Source organism: Portunus trituberculatus, chromosome 37 (assembly GCF_017591435.1).
Source record: "Portunus trituberculatus isolate SZX2019 chromosome 37, ASM1759143v1, whole genome shotgun sequence".
Classification (NCBI taxonomy): domain Eukaryota; kingdom Metazoa; phylum Arthropoda; class Malacostraca; order Decapoda; family Portunidae; genus Portunus; species Portunus trituberculatus.
This window is the reverse complement of record NC_059291.1, coordinates 12,304,249-12,331,355: the sequence shown is the minus strand read 5'-3', so window position 1 is coordinate 12,331,355 and position 27,107 is coordinate 12,304,249. Positions and strand designations below refer to the sequence as shown.

The 27,107-nt window shown below is 36.6% G+C and overlaps 2 protein-coding genes across 3 annotated transcripts in view; one reads left to right on the top strand and one right to left on the bottom strand.

Moving 5' to 3' along the window:
* The first annotated feature begins 286 nt into the window (after nucleotides 1-286).
* Nucleotides 287-7,313, top strand: LOC123514211 (spliceosome-associated protein CWC15 homolog). The gene is made up of 2 exons (XM_045271895.1): nucleotides 287-358; nucleotides 5,682-7,313. The coding sequence occupies exon 2, from the start codon at nucleotides 5,689-5,691 to the stop codon at nucleotides 6,418-6,420; it is 732 nt and encodes a 243-aa protein (XP_045127830.1). The 5' UTR covers nucleotides 287-358; nucleotides 5,682-5,688; the 3' UTR covers nucleotides 6,421-7,313.
* A 260-nt stretch (nucleotides 7,314-7,573) lies between these two features.
* Nucleotides 7,574-27,107, bottom strand: part of LOC123514208 (ubiquitin carboxyl-terminal hydrolase 38-like) — a 21,035-nt gene continuing 1,501 nt past the window's right edge. Inside the window, exons 1-12 of one of the 2 annotated variants that reach the window (XM_045271888.1) lie at nucleotides 23,469-23,627; nucleotides 22,902-23,281; nucleotides 22,030-22,212; nucleotides 21,720-21,834; nucleotides 21,171-21,442; nucleotides 18,598-18,699; nucleotides 18,339-18,497; nucleotides 17,642-17,877; nucleotides 17,098-17,283; nucleotides 14,390-16,894; nucleotides 13,792-13,918; nucleotides 7,574-13,674 (exon numbers count right to left, since the gene is read on the bottom strand). In XM_045271888.1, the coding sequence (XP_045127823.1) occupies nucleotides 13,414-13,674; nucleotides 13,792-13,918; nucleotides 14,390-16,894; nucleotides 17,098-17,283; nucleotides 17,642-17,877; nucleotides 18,339-18,497; nucleotides 18,598-18,699; nucleotides 21,171-21,442; nucleotides 21,720-21,834; nucleotides 22,030-22,212; nucleotides 22,902-23,281; nucleotides 23,469-23,514 (4,572 nt within the window). In that variant the 5' untranslated portion in view covers nucleotides 23,515-23,627 and the 3' untranslated portion in view covers nucleotides 7,574-13,413. Of the gene's footprint in view, nucleotides 13,675-13,791; nucleotides 13,919-14,389; nucleotides 16,895-17,097; nucleotides 17,284-17,641; nucleotides 17,878-18,338; nucleotides 18,498-18,597; nucleotides 18,700-21,170; nucleotides 21,443-21,719; nucleotides 21,835-22,029; nucleotides 22,213-22,901; nucleotides 23,282-23,468; nucleotides 23,628-27,107 lie in introns of those variants that run through there. The other variant, XM_045271890.1, reaches the window with a different exon arrangement.

Here is a 27,107-nt window from a genome sequence, read left to right as displayed (position 1 = left end):
CATATTTATTGCATAATCCATGGAGTATTCTTGATATTCAAATATTGATTTACTTTCATATTTATTTGCAGTAGGAAGTTAATGTATCTAATAGTTTGCTCTCGGAGCAATATCATCTTCAAAATTCCCACTAACATTTAGCTCAAGGGTCTACCAATAAACTCTATGCTGCTTTGCTCTCGTCACCCGGTCTTCATTCATATCACACTACTATTAGACTCTGTATTGTCTCATTTGTATTCACACAGTTCCTTCAGTCTTATTTTTGTTCATCCCTCTCTCCCAGTCTCATCAAGTATGATGGTGTACGCTCGTCGCCTCTAAGTGTTTCGCTGTGGCCTCGTAAACAACAACAAACGTGAGTGTTTCCTCATTTTCTTGTCGTGGTATTTGCATTTTTCTGATCGTCCTTCATGTCATGTTGGGTTTCAGATTTACTGTTAAGGACACATAGCTTGCGGTGAAATTATGAAGGGATGTAAAAATAAGTACTTGAGCCTCAGGGGTGGTGACATCTGATGTGTCTGTCAGTAGCATGAGGCACCACACGGGAGTGCGATGTTTTGTACCCACGACGATTCGTACACAAGTAAAAACGACGTTTCGTGCACAAGGAAAACGATGTTTCGTACACAAGAATAACGATGATTCGTACACTCGGAAAACAATTGCTATGTTCAGGTAGTCGACCACTCCTAGTGTTTACTACATGTAATTTCTTATAAGTAATTGTGTAGATGAAATGGTAGTTTACTTGAATGATAAATGGTTGTACGTTTTAAAGTCTTAATGGGAGTTGTTGACTCTTTTAATAATATTGTTATTAAAAATAATTTGAATACCAAAGTAATTGCTCTACCAACTCTGAGTAGATCTATATATGTTACAGTCATTAACTAAATCCAGACAATATGGATGCATTCCGCGGGGCCAACAACTGTTCACTGTTAACTAACAGTGACCGGAACGAATTCGTCTGCTGGCTGTTAGCGGCAGCTAACAGGTTTCCTGGTGTAGCACATAATTACTTGCTGCATAGCTCTTGATGACGCTCAATGTCTTTCTATGAAGTAAATAGCCAATTGCAGCTGACACACTTATAAAAAGACGGCAGGGTTCCCTCTTCCAAGGTTTGTTTACAAACAAAACAGCTGACAGGGAGGAGCTAACACCTACCCGAGCAGCTAGCTGCTCCGAGCTAACTGTTAGAACTTGTCAATTTATAAATCAGCTAAAAATTGCAAACAATTTACAAAATGACTAAAGTTTTGGGAGATTTTCTTGGCATATTGACTGAAATGAATCCTGGTATGGGAAAGATCACAAATCTTCAAAGCCAGAGCTCAAACAGCTGAGCTATTGCACCCCAACAACATGAATTTCCTTTATTATTCCTCATAATAGTATGAATATCTATATCTATCGATCCATCTCTCTCTCTCTCTCTCTCTCTCTCTCTCTCTCTCTCTCTCTCTCTCTCTCTATATATATATATATATATATATATATATATATATATATATATGTGTGTGTGTGTGTGTGTGTGTGTGTGTGTGTGTGTGTGTGTACGAAACGCACCCTGTTATAGGTACGAAACGTCGTTCTGCATGTGTACAAAACGTCGTATTTGTGTACAAAACGACGCTAACCCCACCACACTGCCCCCTTGGTCTGCGGATTCTCAGTAGCATCCTTGGTCTGCTGTCATCATAATTATCAACAACTGTTTTTGTTCATGGCAGTGATGATATACTGTTTGGAAGGAGGTGTGGTGGATTGTAGTGCAAAACAGTCATTCAGAATCCATTCATTCATTCAGAATTGATAAGAAATCTTTATAATCCATTTTCTTCCTATCTCCTGTTATATTTTCATCTCCATTTTTTTGGGGGGTGACATGCTTATAGATAATTGCATTGATAAGTGTTGTGTTACTGAAACTTTGTTGTGCCCCTTTATTCCCACCTCTACTGTTAACATCCCTAGATACAAATTCTTTAGACATGATTCCTCGACCTATACAAGAAAACATGGGGTGGGTATTTATATCCTATTAAAGATAGCATAAAAATAGGTAAAATTATTTATGACCATACCAACACCATTGGACTGTATCTCCCTGATTTCAACCTACCTGATATCATTACGGTAGCTGTATATAGGCCACCTACCAACTCTACACCTGATAACATTGCACTTATTTCTTTTCTTGAGACTTATTTTGTCAACAGGGAGTTAGTTTTGACAGGTGATTTTAAATTTCCTACTATTGATTGGTCCTCTGATATCCCTCTAGGTCAATTTGCAATGGATAATAGGTTTTTGGATGTCTTTACACTTCTTGGACTTAAACAGTGGATAAATACACCAACCTTTGTTTGTTCTGACAATATCCTTGATCTTGTCTTTACCACTGATACTGACAGAATAATCCTATATTACTTTATTTGACCCTATACCTGGCTGTGATCATTTCCCTATCTTATTGAAGTATACATTTACACTGCTTACCCTAAATGATAATGTCAACGAATATGACTTTTTCAAAGGAAATTATAATCTGTTTAATACTTATTTAAGTAACATCGATTGGGATTTTGAATTCTTTGCATTTAATATTAACCTAATGTATGTTAAATTTAGGAATATGTTACAGGAAGCCTTCCAGTGATTTATTCCTGTAAAAACTTGCTCTCTCACTAGGAGACCATCTTGGTTCAGAAATGCCTAGGCAGCTGCCAAACTTCTGAAATGACAATGTTGGCTTGATTATAAAGATGTTCGTCAAAGATTTGGGAGATCTTCCCTTGTGGCCTCTAGACTGTGGTTCTCTTTTAATATTGCATCATTACAATATAGTGAATCAGTACATAATGCAGTAAGCAACTATGAACTGTCACTAGTCTGTGGTGGGGATGGTGACTCCAAACATTTCCGTAAATACATTTGTCGGAAAAAAGTTAACAGACCAACTATTGACCCCCTAGAAAGGGATGGTGAATGGCTCACGGAGAGTGCTAACATGGCTGAATACTTCATTAGAACCTTCTCTGAAGTGTTCTCTAATGTTATCCTAGATAATCCTTGCCTGTATTGGAGTTTGATAATTACATGTTTGACATTTTTAGCATTGAATCTATACTGTCAAAACTTAAGTCAAGTTGTTGCTCTGGCCCAGATCTACTGCCACCAATACTGCTGAGAAGATGTGCATCCTCTTTAAGTTATCCTATTTTACTCATTTGTCAGAAATCTTTATCGTCCAAGCATGTTCCCTCAGACTGGAAGGAAGCAAATGTTACTGCTTTATTCAAAGGTGGTATTCACTATAATCCCCTTAATTGTAGACCCATTAGTCTGACGTCTGTTTGCTGTAAGTCCTTTAAAAGAACCATCGTTTCTCACTTGTCTACTTATTTTTAAAGTAACCACCTGGTCTCTCTCTCATCATTAATTTAGCTTTAGGTCTGGTAAATCTGTTTCTGATCAACTTCTGTACACCTGTAACGATGTCACTGATTATTATGATCAAAGATTCTTAGTTGATATTGTATTTTTTTATTACAGGAAAGTTTTTTATGTAGTCAACCATCAACTGCTCCTTACTATGTTACACAGTATTGGTATCAGAAGTACTCTGTTGGGATGGCTTCATGATTATTTATCTGGTACGGCAGTGAAAGTTATTGTCCAGGGCTCCCCAAGTTGTAGTGTCCATATTGGGAGTGGTGTTCCTCAAGGTTGTGATTGGGCCTCTCTTATTCCTAGTGTACATCAATCACATTATTTCTAATTTGATTAGTAAATATTGCCTTTTTGCTGATGATCTTAAATTATACCTAGCTGTCCCAATCTCTAAAGCTGACTTTGAACTAAGCCATTACTTAATGCAGAGAGATGTAAACAAACTCCTTGAGACCAGTCTTTCAATCATGGGGCTTGTCGTTTTCTGTTGAGAAATGTGTCACAATTAGATTTTGTAGACGTTTCCATAATGCATCTGATTCACTTCCATATTTTATTGGTACTCAACAAATTTCACTCAAGCAAAAACATAGGGATCTGGGTGTATGGGTAGACCATGAACTTAAGTTCCATCTGGGATGGAATATCACACTATCGTGAATATGAACTTGTCAGAAAACCCACAGTTATAGACTGTATTTATTCTGGACATTTCAAAAGCCACTGGCTTCATCTTCGGCAGTACAAAGCAGAATGAGAAATACAAGCAAACTGAACCAAGAGAAGGGAAGGGGGAGGGACAGAGGCACAGTGTGATTGGCTAATCCCACCTGTGAGCTTCACCCTACTCAAACCCTATCAGGACCTGACCTGTCTGTACCACTAATCCCTAGATCTGGAAGGGATTTAGTTACCAGTGTTCTCAATTGATTGGGATTCTAGCCAAATGTTATTCAAATGTAACAATTTAGAAAAACGCAAGATTTTAGAATCAGTTTGTATACAGAACCATAAGAATTATAATCTAGGTGAAGGAATGTTTAAGCTAGAGCCATTAAAGAGAGCATTGGTGACTAAATCCCTACCAGATCTAGGGATTAGTGGTAAAGACAGGTCAGGTCCTGATAGGGTTTGAGTAGGGTGAAGCTGACAGGTGGGATTGGCTAATTACACTGTGCCACATTACTCTCATTCTCTGTCCCTCCCCCTTTTCTTGGTTCAGTTCACTTGTATTTTTCATTCTGCTTTGTACTGCTGAAGATGAAGGCAGTGGCCTTCGAAACGTCCAGAATAAATACTTCAAGTCTATAACTGTGGGTTTTCTGTTAAATTCCATCTACTTGTTAGAGAAACTGCAATGAAGGCAAGTGAGGTGGGGTATGGCATTCTAAAAGGCACAGTGTGCCGCTCCCCTTAATTTATGAAAGCTGTATTTGTTATCCATATATGTCCAATCCTGGAATACTCGTCTGTGGTGTGGAACACAGGCTACCTTGGCGATCTTAGATTGTTGGAGGGAGTACAGCAGAAGTGGACAAAGATGATGTCTGGGTTCAGAGACTTGAGTTACTCTGAATGTCTCTGCACTTAAGTTGTACTCAATTAAAGGCGGTTTACTTAGAGCTGATCTTATCATGGTTTACAAGATTTTACATGGCTTGTGTCCTGATTTAGATAACTTATTTTGTCAGGAACAATATTGCTGGAATGAGAGGTCATTCCTACAAGTTGACTATTCTTCACTGTGAGACTGAAGTCAAGGCTCAGTTTTTTTTCAATTAGGGTGTTGCCTGTTTGGAATTATCTCCCTGAACATGTTGTTACTGCAATTTCTGTTGCTGCATTCACACCAACTCAATTTATCTCTGGGTAATGTTCTATATGGGTATGTGTGAAGTGTTTCTATGGAGTCTGGATGAAACCATATTAGCCAACCCTACGCCATCCGACTGGATGTCTTCAAACACGGTCCTGGTTGGAGGTTTCATCTGCTTGTAGATGGGGCTCTGGCCTTATCTAGGTAAGAAATTTAGGTAAGAAATCTATGGTGATCGCATGTGATTCATGCTTATCTAGTGTTTTGCCAGGCATTCAGACCCCAGCATTATGGAAACACTCAGTTCAACTTGAGTGTTTCCATAATGCTTCACAGAGTCATGTGACAAAAGTAGCTTTGTACATTTAAGTTTAGTGTAATATGGTTCCTCCATTTTCAGAGCCACCATGACTACAGCTGCACGACCCACATTTGAGCCAGCCAAGGGTGGCATGGGCCGAGGGGAGCGCGACCTCAGTGCACTTTCCAAGCAGTACTCGGCTCGTGACCTTGCTTCACACACACGGCTCAAATACCGAGATCATGGCCAGTCCACTACTGAAGAGCTCCGCAACCGTGACTTCCGCCGTGAGCTGGAGGACCGTGAGCGTGCTGCCAGGGACAAGCGGACCAGTAGCAGCAGTGGTGGCAGCGGGAGTGGCAGCAGCAGCAGCAGCAGCAGCAACAATGCCATAAGGGATTCTGGAAGCTCCTCCTCCTCATCATCATCATCCAAGAAGCCAAGACTGGACCAGATTGCCCCATCTAACCTGGATGCTGATGACCCTCAAGATGATGACGATGATGCGTCTGATTCTGATGACTCAGATGACGAGGCAGTCCTGTTTGCTGAGCTGGAACGCATTAGGAGGGAGAGGGCAGAGGAGGATGCCAGGAAACAGCAAGAAAGGCAGGAGCAGGAGGAGCGGATACGCATGGAGAACATTATCTCGGGCAACCCACTTCTCAATCTTGCGGCAGCACCCAAGTCTGACATGAAGGTTAAGAAGCGATGGGACGATGATGTGGTGTTCAAAAACTGTGCAGCCTCAGAACCTGATAAATCAGAAAAGTCTTTCATCAATGACTCTTTACGATCAGAGTTCCACAAACGTTTCATGGAAAAATATGTTAAATAATTGTGCATTTTCATATATGTAAGTTAAGATTTTATTAAGTGAGGATGTATTAGATTACTGAAGTTACTATATTGTTACAGGTTGAGAATCCTTTATTCATAATTCTGGATGTAATCTATATTTAGGTTCTTTCCAAAAAAAATTTTGCAATGCAGTGATATTTTGATGCTGGGGTTTACAAAACCCATTTTCTTATTTCTAATTTTGTTTAAAGGATTTCTAGTTTGTACCAAGTTGGCTAATGATTTTCAGCAATTCAGAGGAATTCAGTGTACATAATTGAAATAGGAATAGGATATTTGAACTCTGGTTTCTCTAAATTTCAGTTAGTATACAAAGTTGAAAACTCAAATGTGTATTTAATTTTTGTCTTATATTGATTAATGTTTTTGGTAGAGAATGTGTCTGATTATAGGCTAATAAGGATTAGAGTTAATAATTAAAGATGATTTTTAATGGATCTTGCTGATTGAATCGTGAAATGGAAATGTTATTCTATAAAGGCATATCCTTGAATATGATTAATATGAACACTACATGCACTTATTAATCTTGAATATGGAAAACCACTTTATTAGTCTTAACATCTTGACATGTACTCTTATACTTGTTTATTCTAAAAAGAATCCATTAATTATGTTTTTCTTTGGCCTTAAACTTTCAGTAGAATAAAGAGTCAGTTGAACTAATTTGTGCAGGATAAAGTTGCATACTTGTCACAATGTCAGAAAAAAAAAAATCATAATTCAAACCACTTAGTGATTAATACATACATACTTTCCCACTTCTGAATTGTCTAACCTTTGTTATGTTCATGTTTCTGCAGTTTCCATTCTTCACTTTACCTGAAGTGGAAATACATTTGCATATTATAGTTGAAATATCAACCCAAATTATGTTGTTTTCCATTACCTTTCGTTGTTATTAGAAGAGTGGCAATCCTTCTGTAGTTTCAAAACATGCTGACATACATGGACCAAGGAAGACTGCAGAATGGGAAATCTTAGAGTATGAAATCATTGCTCCAGAGATCCAATGAATAAATATATATGATAAATCCACTGCACCAGAGAGGAGCTGAATAATTTCAAGGTATAATTAAATTTTTTTTTTTTTTCTAAATGAATTCTTAAAAAAAGACAAAAAAAAAAAATCAAATTATAATGATTTATTATGCAAATGTGCTGTAACAGTGTCATGAAAGATTTGCACATTTTTGTATTTAAATATATGATCAGATTTTAACAAACAGAAATACTAGAGTGATGTTTACAGAATATGCTAAGGTGAGTTTGAAATGTGGTAAGATGAAGCATGACTGCCTACTACCTGAGGTTATAGAGTAGTGTAGACACTGCCTAAAGTCCTGCTGCTCATGGCTGTCTCCTTCCAGCAATTTCTCAAAGTTATCTCTATATATGATAGTGCAAGCATTACTGTGTTATGCCACCATAACTGTAAATAAAAACAAGCATAACAGCAATCACAGTTATAAATATTTATTAAATTTTTGTAATATAAAATTACAAATCACAATAATGTGAAAGATATGACTGATATCATGAACAGAACATGATACAGGAAAGAGACCTGCATAAACAACTTCTTAATTCATTATGACATTATAAAACTTAATAAAAGTTACCTTCCTCACTTTGTCCGATTTTAAAAACTAAATAAATACAATACATCCTGAATAAAACCTGCTACTAGAATACTTGAGAAGTACCAAGACTCTGTGTAACTTGATGAGGTGCTGCCAAATTAAGAACATTGCTGAACACTTAATGACTCATAAGATAGTACATTTCTATAACAGGAAAATTAATCAGTGCAATATTAATTTTCAATACAAATAAGTGACATAAGTGTTGCCCAACCACCACTGGCAAGACACCACCACCAAAATACACCAAAGCATGAAAACAGTCAGTAATGCTCGAGACACAGAGGATTATGCTTGCCTGACCTATCCTAGGAAGGAATTCCAGCAAGCCATTATTGCACACGGAAAATATGTTCACAATTCTTAAATGATTCTCATAAAACTTATTCTTGCAGCGCGTCTTTAATCATAATTTGATATCAACTACACTATTCCATAAATGTGGTAACAATGATTCAGAATATGAGGATCTGGTTGAAGAGCACATCTTTCCTTGATGCCTTCACCAGTTTCTTTTTATTTACAGTTTTCCAGAAGATCCAACAATATAATAACATCCAAAACAATGTGTTCACCTTGGATGCAGATTATCTAACCTACACCTGCTAAAGTAGTTCAGTGAAGCTCAAACACATCTGTATAAAATATATCTTTAAAAAGAATTATCACACATCCATATAAGAAACTATTAGGAAGCAAAATTATCTAGTTATTATACTGCATGAAACACTACCTCTCACACACACACACACACACACACACACACACACACACATATATATATATATATATATATATATATATATATATATATATATATATATATATATCACTTGAAAAAAAAAAAAAAAATTCAACCAATGGGAAGCATCAAGAATGCACCGTATTCTTCTATCATCTGAAAGAACTCTCAAACACCTCTACATACATATAAATTCAGTCACATACCTTCTCTAATACTCTAAACAAAATTAAAATCTTTAAAATTGTTAGAAGAATAAACAGCTTTCTGGATGCACCCATAAGTAGCATAGTGTTTCTCCCTCAAATATTCCTGTACCCTAGCACCTGTATGGATGGTGTACTGCAGCTTCTCTAGCCATCCCCATCATTGCCACTGCCCTCCACAATATTACCAGTAGCACCACAAATACAGTCACCGCTTACTAAGCCCTTAATTTTCTTAGTTCAAAGCCAAAATGAGTGCAATATCTGAAGAAAGGAATCTTATAGTGAATTAGTGAATATATAAATGAGAAAAACTTTATTAGGAGTTTTTTCATTAGACATTTAAAAAATATATGTATTTCAAGCAATTTACTCCTGAGATAATCTTGCACAAAAAAATAAACTTATGTTTGAACTTCTGTAACAAGAAATTCCTCTTGCAGCAATATTAATGTCATTCTCTATTTGTAAAAAGCTTTGCCTCATTAGCAATGAGTATTCACAACCAAATGCTTCATGTTGCATTGTAAGAAGAGTTTAAAGGATGACAAAATGGTCAGGAAATTGTGCCATTCAATGGATTTCTTATAATAACAAATAGCAGATGAATAAGCTTTAGAATTTAAAAGAATAGTAGTGCTGATATTAACATTTTTTCAATGAAGATTTAATAAAATAGGATAATTAAGTGAAACTTTGGCTTACAATCCTGAAATCAAGAATAGGTAATGTTTCTCTCATAGACAATGAAGATGAACCCACCAGCTAGTGGCACTAGTGGCTGTGCTGGCTATACCACACACTCCACACACTGACACCAGGCGCCCAGCTCAGTGAGCATCACAGAACTCACTTCAGATAATGTGATGACCATTATCACAGATGATAGTATAAAAGTAATCTGCCAAATGAGACAATCACTTGCAGTATGAAAAGCTTATATCAAAGTATATCTAAAACAGTATCAAATATGGAGTTTTGACCAGTGAGAATGGGATGTAAAAATTTAAGATATATGTACGTATATCATGTAACCCATTAGTATTCACTTTAATATTCAGCAATTTTCATTTTGGCCTCTTAACTCATGTCCCCTGACTTTTGCACCAACTGATATTGTATATGCACTAGGTACCTAAGTCTTCAAGAAACTAAAGCAATTTCTAACAAGACTTAGGATCATTTATAGATTTTGGTGATCTGCCAGCATACAATAAAAGGCTTTCATGACTAATACAGGACAAGATACTTTGACAGAAGTTGATAAGGTTTCCTATGTATTTTGCCAGAAGCCAGCAGTTTCCATGATTGATACTATATAGTATAGTGATATACTAATGTAGGTTGAAATTCACTGAAATTACTCCACAGTGATTGTCTCATGAAGTGAAGCCTGTTAGTGAAACGAGGTTATGTGTAGTGACATACACGTAGGTGGTGCATGACTGGACGTGTGGCCCATTGTAACATTTCATTGATTGGAAGATTTTCTTCTTGAACTGTTATACTTTCTAAAGTTTGGAAACCCTGTTTTCTATAGAAAGTGGTGAATGGCATTACTGATGATGACAACTATGATGATGCTGACGACATGACAACAGCAAGGATGACAATGACGAACATGATGCTTATAATAATTTATGAAGATATATTATATCAAGCATATAAGACTTCCTTTAATAAAACTATGAATATTTGTGAAAATATAATACATATAATTGTTAGACAATAAAAACAAATAGTAAAGTGAATAGCTCCACAAAGTCTGTGTCAACCAGGAAACTTCAACACACACTACTACAGTAAAGAATTCTCACCTTTAATTAATCAGCAAGCTGTGGGAACATGATTCAACCACACTATTGTGTCATGAAGAGAAAGGAAACTAAATACACAAAGATATGTCATTGCCCACCACAAAACAAAGCATAGCTTTTCTGTTCTAAGAATTAATCATCTTATCCTCTTGGCTATTTGCCTTGCACTGTTCCACAAGATTCTGGCCTGTCATGCACCTCTCCATTCTTCCTTACAAATCACATTGAAATAAATATTAAGTACCTGGGCAAGATATTAGAATGCTATTCACATACAATAACTCATGATCAGTATTCAGTAATAAAGATACCTACATTATGAAGAAACAAAACACATAACCTTTTCCAGATAAAGAAATTTGTCTCACAATATATTACTCCCTTCTTCACTGTACATGTTCACATACAAACATACACCCTAGTGTATTCATGCACACACACACACACACACACACACACACACACACACACACACACACACACACACACACACACACACATCTCTTTCCATGACATTTTTGGAGGAAGCATCCTTATAATAACCTTCAACACCACATATATCTGAGAAGATGCCTACTGATCACATAATGTAACTTTATAACTGATTATAGTATAGCAACTATGTCAGTTTCAATTAAATAAATGATGCTCATAAATAAATTAATGAAAATAATAATAATAACAATAATAATAATAATAATAATAACAAAAATAATAAAACAATAATAATAATAATAATAATAATAATAATAATAATAATAAAAATAATAATAATCTATCTGTATACCAAGCTAACATTTCCCTTAAATGGCAGCTTTATCCAAAAAGGGAACTGTGATAATAATATTGATGATGATAAAATATGATAATGATGATATGGGAATGAGATGGAGATGAAGATGCAGATGATGATGATGATGATGATGATGTAATAATAATAATAATAATAATAATAATAATAATAATAATAATAATAATAATAATAATGAAATAATATCAACAATATAATGAAACAGCTGTCAACAGTATTTTGAAGTCAAATGCTAATAATTTTGTTACTATTTTATAATATAAACAATTGTCTCGCATGAAACCACAGTTATCACCAATTCCTGCTGAATTTACTGAGATGATTCCATTAATATCTTGTGTTACTCCCAGATACTGGGATTACATGTCATTACAAAAGTCCTATTCTATAACAAATGGGACTTGTTATATAAATAAATATGTATATACATATACTATATGCTACTGAAGTAACCAGCATTTGCCACCCTTAATCAAAACATAACCCAAGCATTTTGAGCAGACATTTTTTGTGTATAATACGCAACAAAAAAAAATTGCAAATGTTAACCCATCACCTCATCCAAACAATTAGACCAAAGACTGCTACAAAGAATTATCACTTACCCTGTTGAAAAAATGTTATAGGAATCTCCTGACAGGTGCACTCCTGTAGATATGTGAGGAGGCTACTGAGAAGATAGTGAGGCAAAGTGAGGGGTTGCCACTGCCCTTCCATGATGGTGTGTTGAAACAAGACTACAGATGACAGGGACATATACCAGTAGACAAGATGCTTTGGCATCTCATCTGTGATATTTCCTTAATCTCTCCCAAGTCAATTTCTGAAGCCTAGATCCTGAACAGTAAATCTGGTCTTTGCTACAAGAAATATCACTCCTATCCATGTGAGTAGTGAATATCACATTATTCAAATGTTGCAAAACCTGTTATACATTCAAGGGGCAAGAACTCTTAGGGCAGTAGACGAATTAATTTAATTTCCTAAAGGCTGGTCAGTGTTAAGCACAAACTTTAAATCAAATTATATTTGACTTTCCTGTGTATACAATATTATCAAATGAATATTTATCAAAAGCTCACATGTTGCTCACTCACACTTCCTATAATGACAATCTTAGTCACCAAAACATCCTTGCATCCATCTTAATGACAGTTTCTTAGTTCCTTTAGAAAGGACAGACATGGCAAGTCTCCTCTAGCTCTTGTCCATTGCTGTCATTATTGCATACTCCAGTACCCTCAATGCCATGTTATCTCATATATTCAGACTTGTCCCCTTGTTTTCTACAGGAGCTACATACATTTCTACTGTTTATGCCAAAGTTCATAAGCTGATTGCAAAAATACACACATTCCCAACATCAAGCCAGTACGTCCTTCTTAAAACTTTACTACAAGAATGCATTCATTGAAAGGAGATTCTTACCTCACATTACTAATAGGGTTAGCATTTAAGTCTCTATCTTTGTTTGGATGAATTAATGGGAGTGTCAATGTTTTTTGTAACAGTGTATACAAGTATATAAAGTGCTATTAGTTAGAATGATGATAGTGGCAGAATAGCAGTATATTTCAACATAACCAGGAAATAGAGATTACTCACCTAATCTACAAGGATATTATTCTTAAGGAACTACGGAATTCCACTACAGCTCAAACTAAGTAAAGCCTGACCTTGGCTATGCTTATAAGACTGTCAGTTTTCTCACTGTGGAATTATTTCCACCAGTTTCACTCCCTGGTGACAGCTCAGAACACCACTCTAGAGGCTGTATTGAAGCTACCCCCACCTGGCCCTGCCCCACACCCCCCTGGAGGAGGAGTGTCATCATGGTCAGAATACCGGGAGAAGGGTGAGTGGCCTGGCACCTGGTGGCGCCGTCGCTGGGCCTCTCGTTCCTGCTCACTGCGAAACTGCAGATTGTCATTTTCTACTGCTTCCTGCAAGTCCAGGCGTAAGCACTTGAATTCCTCCATCAGTGGAACCTCAGGCGTCAGACAATCACTCAGCTGACCAAGCAAAGGAAACACTTGTGATGGGAAAGTAAAGTTATTTATTCTTTGCATCTATGTCAGTGAAACTTGTGAACTTGATAGTTTTATACAATAGAAATTGTTAATACTTACCTTCTTGTAAAAGAGTTGATATGCAGTGTCCCTGTTAAAGGTGCGGGTAAGGCTGGTAATGTTGGAGAATGTTGTACTGGTCACTTTTTCATCATTGAAGTTGTACCAACCACCAAGTATCCCGTGACTACTCAAAAGAAAAATATATGTATATATGTGTGTATATATATATATATATATATATATATATATATATATATATATATATATATATATATATATGTGTATATATATATATATATATATATATATATATATATATATATATATATATATATATATATATATATATATATATATATATATATAGATAGATAGATAGATAGATATAGATATATAGATAGATAGATAGATAGATAGTATATATAGATATATAGTATATATATATATATATATATATATATATATATATATATATATATATATATATATATATATATATATAATTATATGTAATTATAGACATCAAAACAATGAAATATAAGTACATGGTCTTTTAATTTACAACAAATGTATGCAGCATAACTTACAAATATTACAAATTCAGAAAAGCATTCACTTGATATATAAAACATCAAAACAAGTCAGTGAAACACACCTTTCTCTGGCTGACTCAGGGAGGGCAGCCACAGAAGAGTTCCTGGCATAGCAGTAGTAGTGGCCACCTTCAGATGAGAAGCCTGAGTGCACCACCACCCCATAGAGGGCATAGCGGGCATAGGTTACATCTTGAGTGTCCTCACACTCATCTTTAGAGGAGAAGCAATCAGATGATCCAGTACTCATGGATGTTGTTTGTGGGAGGCTTGTGATTGTTCTACAGCTGCAATCTGGCTGTGAGCTGTGTTGTGGGCTGGCACAGAATCCTGTACTAGAGTCTTCTTGCAAAGACCTATTAATATCACCTTTAAACCTGTCATTATTAACAAAACCATTCCTAATATCAGGAACAAAGCCCAATGAATAGCTGCAACTGGGTTGCACATTCCTGACAGTAGAATTTGTTAGACCCAGTTCTACATATGAGCCTTTAATAATTTTTCCACTAGTTCCACTACACTCACTTTGATTCTCACAAGCACAATCAACACTCACACGAGACTCATCTGAAGCATTTGCCAATGAAGTTTCATGTCTACTGGATAAATTATTTCCTTCAGTTACACATTTTTTCTTGTTATCTCTGTAGCATTCACTTGGTTTACTGTTCTTGTCATTTAACATGCCAGGTTTAGAATGGCATTTGTTATCATTACTGTTGCCACTACTGGTGTTACTGCTGGTGCTAGTGGTAATAGTACTGGTGTTGGTGCTACATGGCTTTGAGGTCTGCTTGAACCCTGGCAAACCATCCGTCACCTGTACTGAATCTTTATCAGCGCTTTTGATATTTTCATGCTCTCTCATTTCCTTTTTGCTATTACTAAAGATGATCTCTTGTAGGCTATTTATACTAGAACAACTGGAAGCTTCCTCAATATCATGAGTACTAGTACTGCCACTTTCAGAATTATTATGCTGAATTTGACCTGAGGAATTTTTGCAAAGCTGGTAGCTTTGTTCACTAGAATCACCAATAGTGATTGGATATGCTGCAGTGTTTGCACTTGATAAGCTAGAGTGTCCCTGAATGGATGTTATGCTATCTGAAAGGGAGCTCTGACCTTCTGTAACCTCTGTTGCATATCCCTGTTGCCTTCTGTTTTCACTTTCTCCAGAGACTGAAGTTTCTTCACTTCCTGGGTTAAGATCTTGTTCAAAAGACCCTTGTGTTGAGTATCGAATTGGAAGCAGAAGCTCCTCTCCAAACTCTACATTGGTGAACACTTTCTGTCGCTGTCCACGGGCAGTGTCATAATAGAACCTTAACTGTGTCAGAATGAGATGTTCTGGAGGCTCCAAAATCTGGATGGAACGTTCAGCATCCTGCTTTCCTCCACACCGTTCACATTCATACTGATTTTCTCCAGTTAATCTCTCTGAAGTCAGATAACTTCTGATCAAGTCTTCTATGCTTAGCTCTCCTGAATGTTCTTTATCAGCCTGTCTGACAAGTCGACTTGGGTTTTTCCTGATAGCATCAGCTGCACTGTAGCGATCAGTGTCCTGGAATGCTAGATGAATGTCTGTGAAGACATCTTTGTGTATGGATTCTGTTTTACACTGTAAGCACTTAATGCATGTTGCTAATTTTCCACCAAACACTTTGTGAACTAAACTTACAAAGTATTCATTTTCATTGTCCTCATTGTTGGATATATTGCTCACTAGTTCCTCAATAGTCAGGCCCTTGGTCTCTGGACACACTTCCTTAGAGAGAGGACTGCTAGGATTGGGGCTATTGATGTGGATTTCTCCATCCTCTGCCAAATCTCCACTGATGCCACTGTCTGAGCTGTTATCAATGTCTGAGGTCATGTCTCCTTTAGGAGATTTCAACATCTGCCTTGTAACACTGTCTGGTGTTGTATTATGCTTGCGCTTGTAGTTCATAGACTTTGAAGAACTTTCTGGTGTAGTGTCCATTTCCACAATATCTAATCTTTGTTCAATGTCTTGTGGGAGGCAGCTATGTGTAATTTTTTTATTATCACATAAATTATGCATGACTTGATCTGCATCTTCATTGTGAGACTGTGGCATAGTAGCATCTACCATGTCTGCATCATCTGTCTCCTCCAACACCTCCTTCACTAAGCATTCTCCAGCAGGAGGCATTTGATCCCCATGATGCACTCCCTCCATGGGTTCTCCCTGCAGGTATCCCTTAAATGACTGCATATGAACAGACATCTTTTTCCTATTATAAGTAAGAGCATCCTCCTCAGCATTCACAGATTTCAGGTCCCTCAGCACAATTCCATCTTCACTACCAGTCTGCAGTGCACCAGCAGGAGTAATGGTGATGCCCTGTGTCTCCTCTCCACCGTCAGCCTTAAGGGCCTGCTCACCCTCCACAAAGTCCTCTGTTGCTGAGTCATAAGGCAAAGGCTGGAGGTCTGACGCTAAGCTGGCTGTCTCGCTCTCAATGATGACCCGCTCCTGATACTCAGGCAGGGCCTGGCCAGCACGTTCCTCCTCATGAAGGGTTATCATGAGGTGTCTGTGAAGTAGAGATCTTGTTTGTCATGCATGTTCATTGCAATGAAGATGAATTACAAATATTCTTAAGGAATATTGATAACTAAGTTCAAGATTATATATTTTGAAGCTGCAATTCTTATGAAAAGAATGGTTTGGAGAGAGAGAGAGAGAGAGAGAGAGAGAGAGAGAGAGAGAGAGAGAGAGAGAGAGAGAGAGAAATACCTTAAGTATTCTGAACAATCCTGTTGCATGCCTGGACTAAACCACGAGGGCCTGGACTTGTCATGGAAATGCCGTGGAGCAACATAAGTGCGGTGAGTAAAGCACAGCATGCTGAAGAGATGCTGCAGCTGCACTAGGAGTTGCTGGTTGCTTCGTGGTACAGCCCGTAGGATGCCATGACGAAAGCTGTGAAGTATTGCAATTGTCTCACTGTCTCTCCAGTTGCACAACTATAATATTACAAGATAGAAAGGGTCTTGACCTGTAATAACAAAACTGTAAGGGAAAGGGGACCAGAAACACACAAAAGAAGTATTCAATTCCATTAAACTTGCTGGATCTGGGCAAATAAGTTATTGACATTAATGAATCCATCTGTTTTCTTAAAATTAGACATTCTGTCTTTTACAGGATGGACTGCTGCAATCTATAGCAACATGAATCGATCCAGTCTATACAATCACAGTTCAACATCCATATCATTACCAGAAATATTTTTCTCTACACCAGGACCTTTTCCTTAGTGTTTTACCTCACTACACACCTGTCAGTCATGAAGAGAGCTTGTATCACAGAGTTCATGTAACAAGTGTTGCCTAAGTTGCGGAGGCCAACTTTCTGGTCAGGTAGCCGCTGCTGGTACACAAAAGGCACCTCACTGACCCCTGCTGAGTTGCGCGCCTGTCCTGGTCCCAAACCTCGTGCTCCCTCCTCCATGGGTCCCCACTGGTGTTCCTGGATCACCTCCTGAATGTCCTCCTCTGAGGGAGCTGGATATTTCTGTAAGGAAGGAGCTCCAATTATAATCAACAAGTGAGTGCTTCTTTTCTTTTGTTCCCAATTATTACCTAAAATCAGGCATTTGTCCAATCAGAAGGCTAAATAGTTTTATACCCACAGCACAATTACCTCTGAGTATTCTTTTTTTACAATATTTACCAACAATACTAACTGCATTCTTTTCTTTTCTTTTTTTTTTCTATCTTTCTCATGTGTGACCATTCAATTTTGAACACACTATCTATCTTTCTATGTTACATGACTTCTGAACATAGCATTCATGCACTGATTCAACATCTACCTTTAACTATCCATAACTATTAATTATGTTCCTTTTACTAAAATACATAGTCATATGGTGGTGGTAACCCAGCCATTACATATGGTAAGTCATATGAATGACCTTAACTGGAAATTATGACATTGTGAAAATGGAAGTTTTGGCAAAAATCACCACTGACCTCCAAACAATTCATGAGGGGTTGGTAAATGTCTGGCTGGCCTGGGTGGAGAGCCATGAGGGTGTGGCAGAGGGTAGCCAGACGACCAAGGGTTGCAGTTGAAGACGGTGATCCCTCCCTCTCCAGCTGCCCAAACACATCTACCATTGCTGGGATAACCTGCCCAACAAGAACCATAAATTCATATCATCTGAAATATTACTAATGTTTATAATATAATTACATGTTAAGTTCATATAATGTCTTTTACTTTGCTTACCTTGTGAAATGCTGTTGGGGAACTCTGGAATGACAGCAGGAGAGTGGAAAGGACAGAGACAACTCCTGTACGAACCACAGGTATTTGGAGAGCAGTGAGTAGCTGGAAGATTGTCAATTGTATCAATAACATGAGAAATCAATAATGTCCCTTCAAAATAATATTAGAACTACTGGGAAGTCTCAATCAACTTGTAAAATTAATACCATGAAAGTTAAGAGCAGGTTATGCACAAAAGATAATATGAAATTATATATATATATATATATATATATATATATATATATATATATATATATATATATATATATATATATATATATATATATATATATATATATATATATATATACAGAAGCAGGTGCTGCTACCAAATTTTTTAAACAGCTACCACTACATCCACAAGATGAAACCACTATTGCTACTAGAACTACTTTTCAAAATTGCAAAATAATTATCCACTACTCAGCTATACACACACACACAAAAAAATAAATAAATAAATAAACTTCAAGGAAAACTGTTGTTTATTTATGTATCATAGCCAAAATTGTTTTCTTGAAAAAAAAAAAAAAAAAAAAAATGGTGGTAGCCGTTTTGAATTTCTTAAGTCCACTACCCATTATTCCACTACTTTTGGCTTATAAAAAGTGCTATAGCTACTCAGTTACAATTTAGAGGGTCCACAAGTAGCAGAGTAGTGAAGTAGCAGACTAAAGTAGCAGACATCCCATCTCTCTCTCTCTCTCTCTCTCTCTCTCTCTCTCTCTCTCTCTCTCTCTCTCTCTCTCTCTCTCTCTCTCTCTCTCTCTATATATATATATATATATATATATATATATATATATATATATATATATATATATATACAGTACATATATTGGCTGCAAAAAAAAAAAAAAGAAGCATACATTTTCACTGCAATAAAAAAAGTACACATGCGAATATCTGTGTGAGTTTATTTGCGTTTTTCGCCACCAGCTTATGGAGATAGTGATTATGTTGGTTGGCTACAGCCCACCTCTATTCATTGTTCCTTACCACACTCCACACCTCCAGTGCTTCTACAGAGTGTTTTTTTAATGCTGCTCTGCAGTGCCCCTGTTTGCTACTTGCGTGCCAACTTCGACTTGCTACCAGACATCCCACATTAATTATTATGGGTTATGCACAGCTGTTTCTTCAGGATAAAACCTGGGCCTTTGCTCTCCTAGTCGAAGGCTGGTCTGTCATACCCGTAGTGGCAAAATTAAAGGTGACAATTTACAAGCTAAAAACAGAGAACTTCCATCTTGGTGCAGTACCAGCTAGAAAATCAGGCTCTGGAGCACCAAGGAAGATGTTTCTGCTCACAAGCACAAGAGGTGAAGGAAGACCCTTCGATTACAGCCATCAGCCTGAAAGAGAAACATCTCAACCTCCTGCAGAACGTCTCGATGTGAACTATTCAACACCATCTTCAGAAGGACTTAAAATTACCAGCACTCCGCGCTGCCAAGACACTGCTTCTGACGGAAGCTATAAAGAAGCAACGTCTGGATTTCTGTCGGAAATACAAGGAGTGGACATTGGCAGACTGGCAGAAAGTAATGTTAAGCGATGAAAGAACGTTTTGGCTGGTCAGGGACGACTCCAAGGTCGTGAGGAGACCCAGTAACATGTCCCATTATGAGCCTCACTACACAGTCAAAACAGTCAAACAGTCAGACAGTGTTATGGTGTGGGGAGCATTCACTGGTCATAAGGGCTCTATTGAACTCTACTTTCTTCCTAAGAATGTAAAGATGAAGGCAACTAATTATATTGAGGTCTTGGAGGAACATATGATGACATTTTGGAGCATTCATGAAGCAGAATATTCTATGCAAGACTTAACACTAGCACATAAGTCCAAGGCTGTCAGGCAGTTCATTGTGAAAACAATATAGGTGTTCTCAATTGGCCAGGCAACTCCCCAGACCTCAACCCCATTGAAAATGCCCGGCAAGTAATGAAGACCAAGCTGGAGAATTCACTTCCCAGCAGCATCAAGAACCTGATGGAGGAGCTGAAAAAGATATGGATCTACTTTGATGCCTTCCATGCCCAGGAGGATCTAGAGTGTTCTGAAGTCCAAGGGGAATATGTCCAAATAATCATTATAAGATAAAATTCTTAACAAAACAGCCCTATTTTGTATTTTATAGTCTTACTAACCAAAATTCAGTGATGTATACTTTTTTTGCAGCCACTGTATATATAAATATATATATATATATATATATATATATATATATATATATATATATATATATATATATATATATATATATATATATATATATATATATATATATATATATATATATATATATATATATATATATATATATATATATATATATATATATATATATATATATATATATATATATATATATATATATATATATATATATATATATATATATTTATTTATTCCACATCTAGAGAACCAGTTGTTAGTGACCAATTACTGTACAAAATTGGTAGTCACCCTACCTCACCTTATGATGACAGTGACACTATAGAGAATAGGCAGAGGTTTTCCTTACCTTGGGTACCCTGTCCAGGGTGACTCTGGCAGGAATAATGGTTCTCCCACTCTGGTACAGGAGGCGAACTAGTGTGCGCACCCACAGACCTAGCGTAGTGTGGGCTGTGGGCCAGGCCACAAGCCATGCTGTGAGACGTGTCAGGGTGGCCAGGAGTGCAGCATCTGTGGTGCTGGTGTCAGACACTATGCGTGGGGCCAGGCACTCCACAACCACTGTAGGCACTAGTGATAGCAAGTGTGCCATGGCTGGACACACCTCTGACCCTCCATCTGATAGACATAATGTGCAAGATTGAAAAGAAAGATCTTGCCAGAGAAAATAAATGAACAATATAATAAAAAATGTAAATGTCAAAAAGAAAATAATTTCTAAGCTCTATCACATCATTATAGACATTTTAACTCCTATGGAAAGAATAACCCTTACCATATTGAGAATGTTATGGAAATTAGAAGAAAATGAAAAAAAAAGTTCCAGAAAACTCAAGATTGTTTCACATAGCACAGAAAAACAATCACAAGACAACCTTCCATACAGACCACTTACCAGTATTAGATATAATGGTATACATGGCATTAAGGGAGAAGAGAATGTCCTCCAGTCTCAAACCATTCCATAGGGTGTTCACCAAGCCACCAATACTCTTCATGTGGGCAAGAACCTAACAGGGAGAGAGAGAAAAAAAATAAATAAATAAAAAATTCAGAGAGTTTATGAAAGTTGATTTCATGAGCCTATCAAAACATCTGACTTCAGCAACAATTAAGTGATGCTTACCAAGATCTTTTAGATAAGGTTGTCAAATCAAAATGTGAACCTACTCCATACTTTTAGGTAATCATTTATGCATACCAACCTCAGGTTTAGTTGGTGTAGGGAAGGCAGCCACACAGTTCATGAGTGTGATGGTGAAGGTGAGCCGGGTGTGTGGCTGTGGCAGGAGTACAGGACACAAGGCATAAAGCTCTGCCAGCTGCATTACAAAGGCTGAACTCCCACCACACTCCCGTAATTTGTTCTGTAGTACTTCTTCCAGCACCTGTGGAGGCAGAGGAGATAAAAGAAAATATTTCTATCCTACTGCACAATATTCTATAATGATGCAATTACTGTACTTGTTACAAATCTTTACCTGTCAACAAATAATATTTAAGGAATTTATGATAAAATCTGACATTCCCTAGATTCCTTACACTCAACAGCAGGCCACCCTCAAAAAAACACAAATTTAGAGGTTTTGGAAAGAACCTAAGCCATAGGGATTAACATTATCAATTAATACTGTCTGTTTTTCAACTAAGAATTGAAATTATACATCTACAATAACTGGGTTTTCTGAGCTGTGTAGCATTCATGAAAGTGTACATGAAATTTTTTTCTTCTGATAATATTGAAATCAAGACCATTTTGGACCACACATGTTGGATCATACATTGAATAAACTATATATATATATATATATATATATATATATATATATATATATATATATATATATATATATATATATTACACACACAAACTTGTACATACATATACATATATATGTATACAGTTTTCTTTTTTACCTGAATCCAACATCTCCTTAGTCATGAAAAATAAACATAAAGAAACTATCCTAATGATAGCCTTCACTATAACTGACTAACCATCACAAGTGCTATTAACAAGACCCACAACAAGCCATTGACATTCCACTAATTTCTCTAGTGTGCTGACTGTACTTACCGGTGCCAAGGTACACAAGACATCTGTGTCTTCTGTCAGGTGGCACAGAGCCTCCTTCAACCAGGCAATGATCACTGTAGCATTGGTCTGACAGGCAAGGATGCCCGTCACCCGCTCAGGTGTCAAGTATTCCTTCAGGCAAGCCTTATACTGACTCGCCCAGTGACTGAAGGCAAACACAGCAAGGGGTCCCTCATTTTCAGAGGTAGTGGCAATATTCACACAAGTGTCAAAGATTGCCATTATATTGGCCTTCTCCAACACTGTCCTGCTCATGTTCACTCTTGGGGAATGGGCCAATTTGATGAGCAGAGCCTTTTTGATATTGTCAGGCTGATTGGACATGTGTATAATATCTGACACCAGTTTATCCATGTTGGCTGCAAAGAATGAAAGGAAGTTTGAAAATATATTTGATAAAAACGTACAAATCAGTTGAAGAGTAAATTATATAATTTTGTACCCATCACTTCACAGACAATTTACCAATACACCTGGGGCAGTAACACCATAATAAATAAACCAAATGGACAGGCTTTATCACAGTACACACAAAGGAGCAATTACCAATCCATTTTAGTCTTGGTCTTGCAACTGCTTTGAGGGGAATCATGGTGGAAAAAACGTCCTCTAAATATCACACAAAGAACTGGGAGGGACCAAAAGTCCCATGCAGTTTGACACACACCAAGACACTGACACTGGCAAGACAACACACACACACACACACACACACACACACACACACACACACACACACACACACACACACAGAGGTGGTTCTGCCCTGCCAAAATGTGGACTCTGTCACACAAAGTCCTGGCAGAGCTCCAGCCTCTCCTTGTTACCGCACACAACATTTTGGAGCCAACAGCAAGGTCTTGACATACCAACAAAAATAAATAATTTTTTTCATCATTAAGAGATAAGGTAAGGTACAGAACACAGTACATGTGGCTATTTTGATTTTGAGGGCAAGTAAACATCTCAACCACACTGTGTAGTTATATGTATTTACTAATTCACTCTTCTTGATATTTCACATACTAAATATAACCAAAAATATTAGGGAAAAATAGTGATATCTTCCTCTCTCTAAACTTCCAATATAAAAATATTCCCTTCATACTTATATTCTCTTAGCATTATCTTAATACAGTACTGTGCAAGGTAGTTTTACATCTATAATCATGTGATCTCATGACAAAATTTTCTTCTTTCACTTCCATCAAACTATATTCTATGAAGGTAACCTACCAACAAAGGTTTCAAGCTTTACTATTTTTCATGACAAACAAGCATTACCATACTTCACCTGACCCACCTTGCCCATGGCAGTCATCATGAGGCACTCACACACTTAACATCAAACACAACTCAGATTAATTACTGCTCCTGACCACACCAGTCAATAGGTCTCCACCAAAGTAAATATCAAAGGTTTGACTGGAATTTTTCATGTCTGCTCAATGGGGAGTTTCTAGAACTGATCCATGAGATATCACTACTGCTACATGTCCCCTACTGACATGAGCTAAAATATTGTTGTATTAAATCCCAGGTACATAGAACATTGATCATTATGATACTGTTGAAATTCTATATCTACTTTTAAATATCCTGTATGGATAATTTTGGGAGAAGTTGGCCAAAATAAACATTTTTTATGATTATCTTCTAATATTGCTATCAATAACTTAAATACGGCATATTGCAAGTCTAAAATCTATTGATTTGGACAATGAAAAAGGTAAAAACTTTGACAGTGCTATATAGTATGACCCAGCATACTCAGCGACATCCTGATACATGGATATAGTTATTTTCATGAGTATTTTAGCATCGCTTTCACAAGTCAAGATCAAGATGAAGATGTGGCAAAACAATCTAGCATAGAACAAGCATATCACAGGACTACTATAGAGTGAAGAGAGAGGAAGATGCGAAGCTTTCCTCTTCCTAATGGCATAATGGCATGGACATTACAGCAGAAATTAACTATCTGTCCAACAATGCATTTGTTAAGCTAAACAGGTGGCCAGCTCAGGTTGAGTTACACAGCAACACTCTCGCCAGAATACTTGGAGTTGCCTATTCTTAAAGAGAATTTTTGTTTCCATATACTAGTAAATTGATCTTGAGTGGTTTAGACTTTTAAGTGACACAGACATGTTGTTTTCATATTTACTGTTGACTGGATTAATACATTTCCAATCAAGGGTTTACTCTTTTGGAAATGTGAAGATGACCAGATAAGCCTCAATGCCAATTCACTAGAAAATCAACTTTTATACATTTGTTCATGAATAGGGTTTGATTTTGCTTGTGTTACTACTTAGAAGGAATTATGTAGAAAATATATTATATCAACTTATTGTATCTCTATGTTTTATTAAATGACACTGTAGGTATATTCTATATTACCCATGTGTGAGTGAAGGGCACATGATTATACTGCCACCTGGTAACAACCACTGGTTCTGAAAATTGCCCATTCATGCAAACCTATTTCAATAAACATCAAAATCAGATAGGAAGAATATCAAACCTTTCTACTCTTATTCTAACACAGAGATAATCTGTTAAAGGTTAGCATGGTAAAGGAACAAAAGCTAATCCAATCACTCTCATATTATTACTGTTATTAGCTACTACTACTATTATTACTATCTTTGTTATCCTCATTATCATAAAAATTCATGTAAAGGTATAGGAGAAAAAATCATGGAACTGATATATACCAAGAAGAGTCCAGATAAAAAATATAATAAACAAATAAATTAATAATAAAATATAATAATAATAACAATAATAATAATAATAATAACAATAATAAAAATAATAATAATTATTATTATTATTATTATTATCATTATCATTATTATTATCAATATTATTATCATCATCATAACAACAATAATAATATAAAGTAATAGAAATAATAATGATAATAATAATGGTAGTAATAATAAATAGGTAAATAAATAAATAATCAAGTTTAAATTTTGCTCAAAGTTATCAATGACAACCAGCAAATAATACACATGGTGACCAAACAATAACAAATGGCAGGCTATTCTTGTACTGCACTGACAAACACTCTGCCTCTCAGGGATACACACATTATCAAGTGATATGTATTAGGACTATGTACTAAATCTATACAAAGGTGATATCCACAGACTGAGTGATTTGTAAAAAATGAAATATTGCAGTGCTGAAAAGAAATCAGGATAATATTGGACAACTAACATTAGTGACTTCATCTGTGGGCTAAGCTGCGTTTAGATTCGCTCAGTCCATTCACTGCTGATTACTTTATTCTGTAAATCACAAGACAAAAACCAATAGCATCTATCAATGAAGCAGCAAAATATTCACGTATAAAGATGCGGTATTATTATTTTTTTTTTGGTGGGGGAGGAGGGGCTAACTCTCTCAAATCTGCAAGGGGACTGGCAACTTAGTCGCCTTTTGTTTTCTTATGTTGCCTTTGGCTAGCTTTCTCCTCTTACATAAAAAAAATACAATACATTTGTGGTGGTTTTATTTGGGTTTAGTACCTCCATAACAGCTTTTTAAAAATCTGGTAGCTGCTTTACAAATTTTACATTCATACAGATGAAGCTCCTGTGAAAACACATAAATTAATACCTATGTCTGTATGCTGGAAATTGCATAATCCAATCACAACACAAAATGTATGGAACTGCATACTCGTACAGGAAGCATGGTGTGCTATCACACCACTTTAGAGCTGCCAATCAAAAGACAAGAGGTGTGGATCTATGTTGTATCATACCACCTGGCTGGCCCCAGCACCACATAATTTTACTTAATGTCACCATTTCCTGCCTTCTCACCAGGTCCCCAAGTTTACTGGGGGCGGCGAGGATTGACAAAAGAATATACAAGGTGCTATTGATCTTATTTTGCTGTTTTGCTGAGAAACAGTCAGAGTCTGGAAGAATGCTAGCTGTTATGTACTGGCTCCTATGTATCACTGCTTTGGCTTATATGTACCATTAGTGGGCTGCTATGTACTGGGTCCTATGTACCACTGCTTTGGTTTGTATGTACCAAACAAGGCTGCTATGTACCAGATACCAAGTATGAAGATAAAATATTTATTGTAAGAAAAAATTAAAAACCAAGATATAAAAGTAATAAAACTACATCAAAAGATAACACAAAAGCATAAAACTG

Coding starts and splice junctions, on each gene's coding strand:
- LOC123514211 (XM_045271895.1), top strand. CDS start 5,689: ATGACTACAGCTGCACGACCCACATTTGAGCCAGCCAAGGGTGGCATG.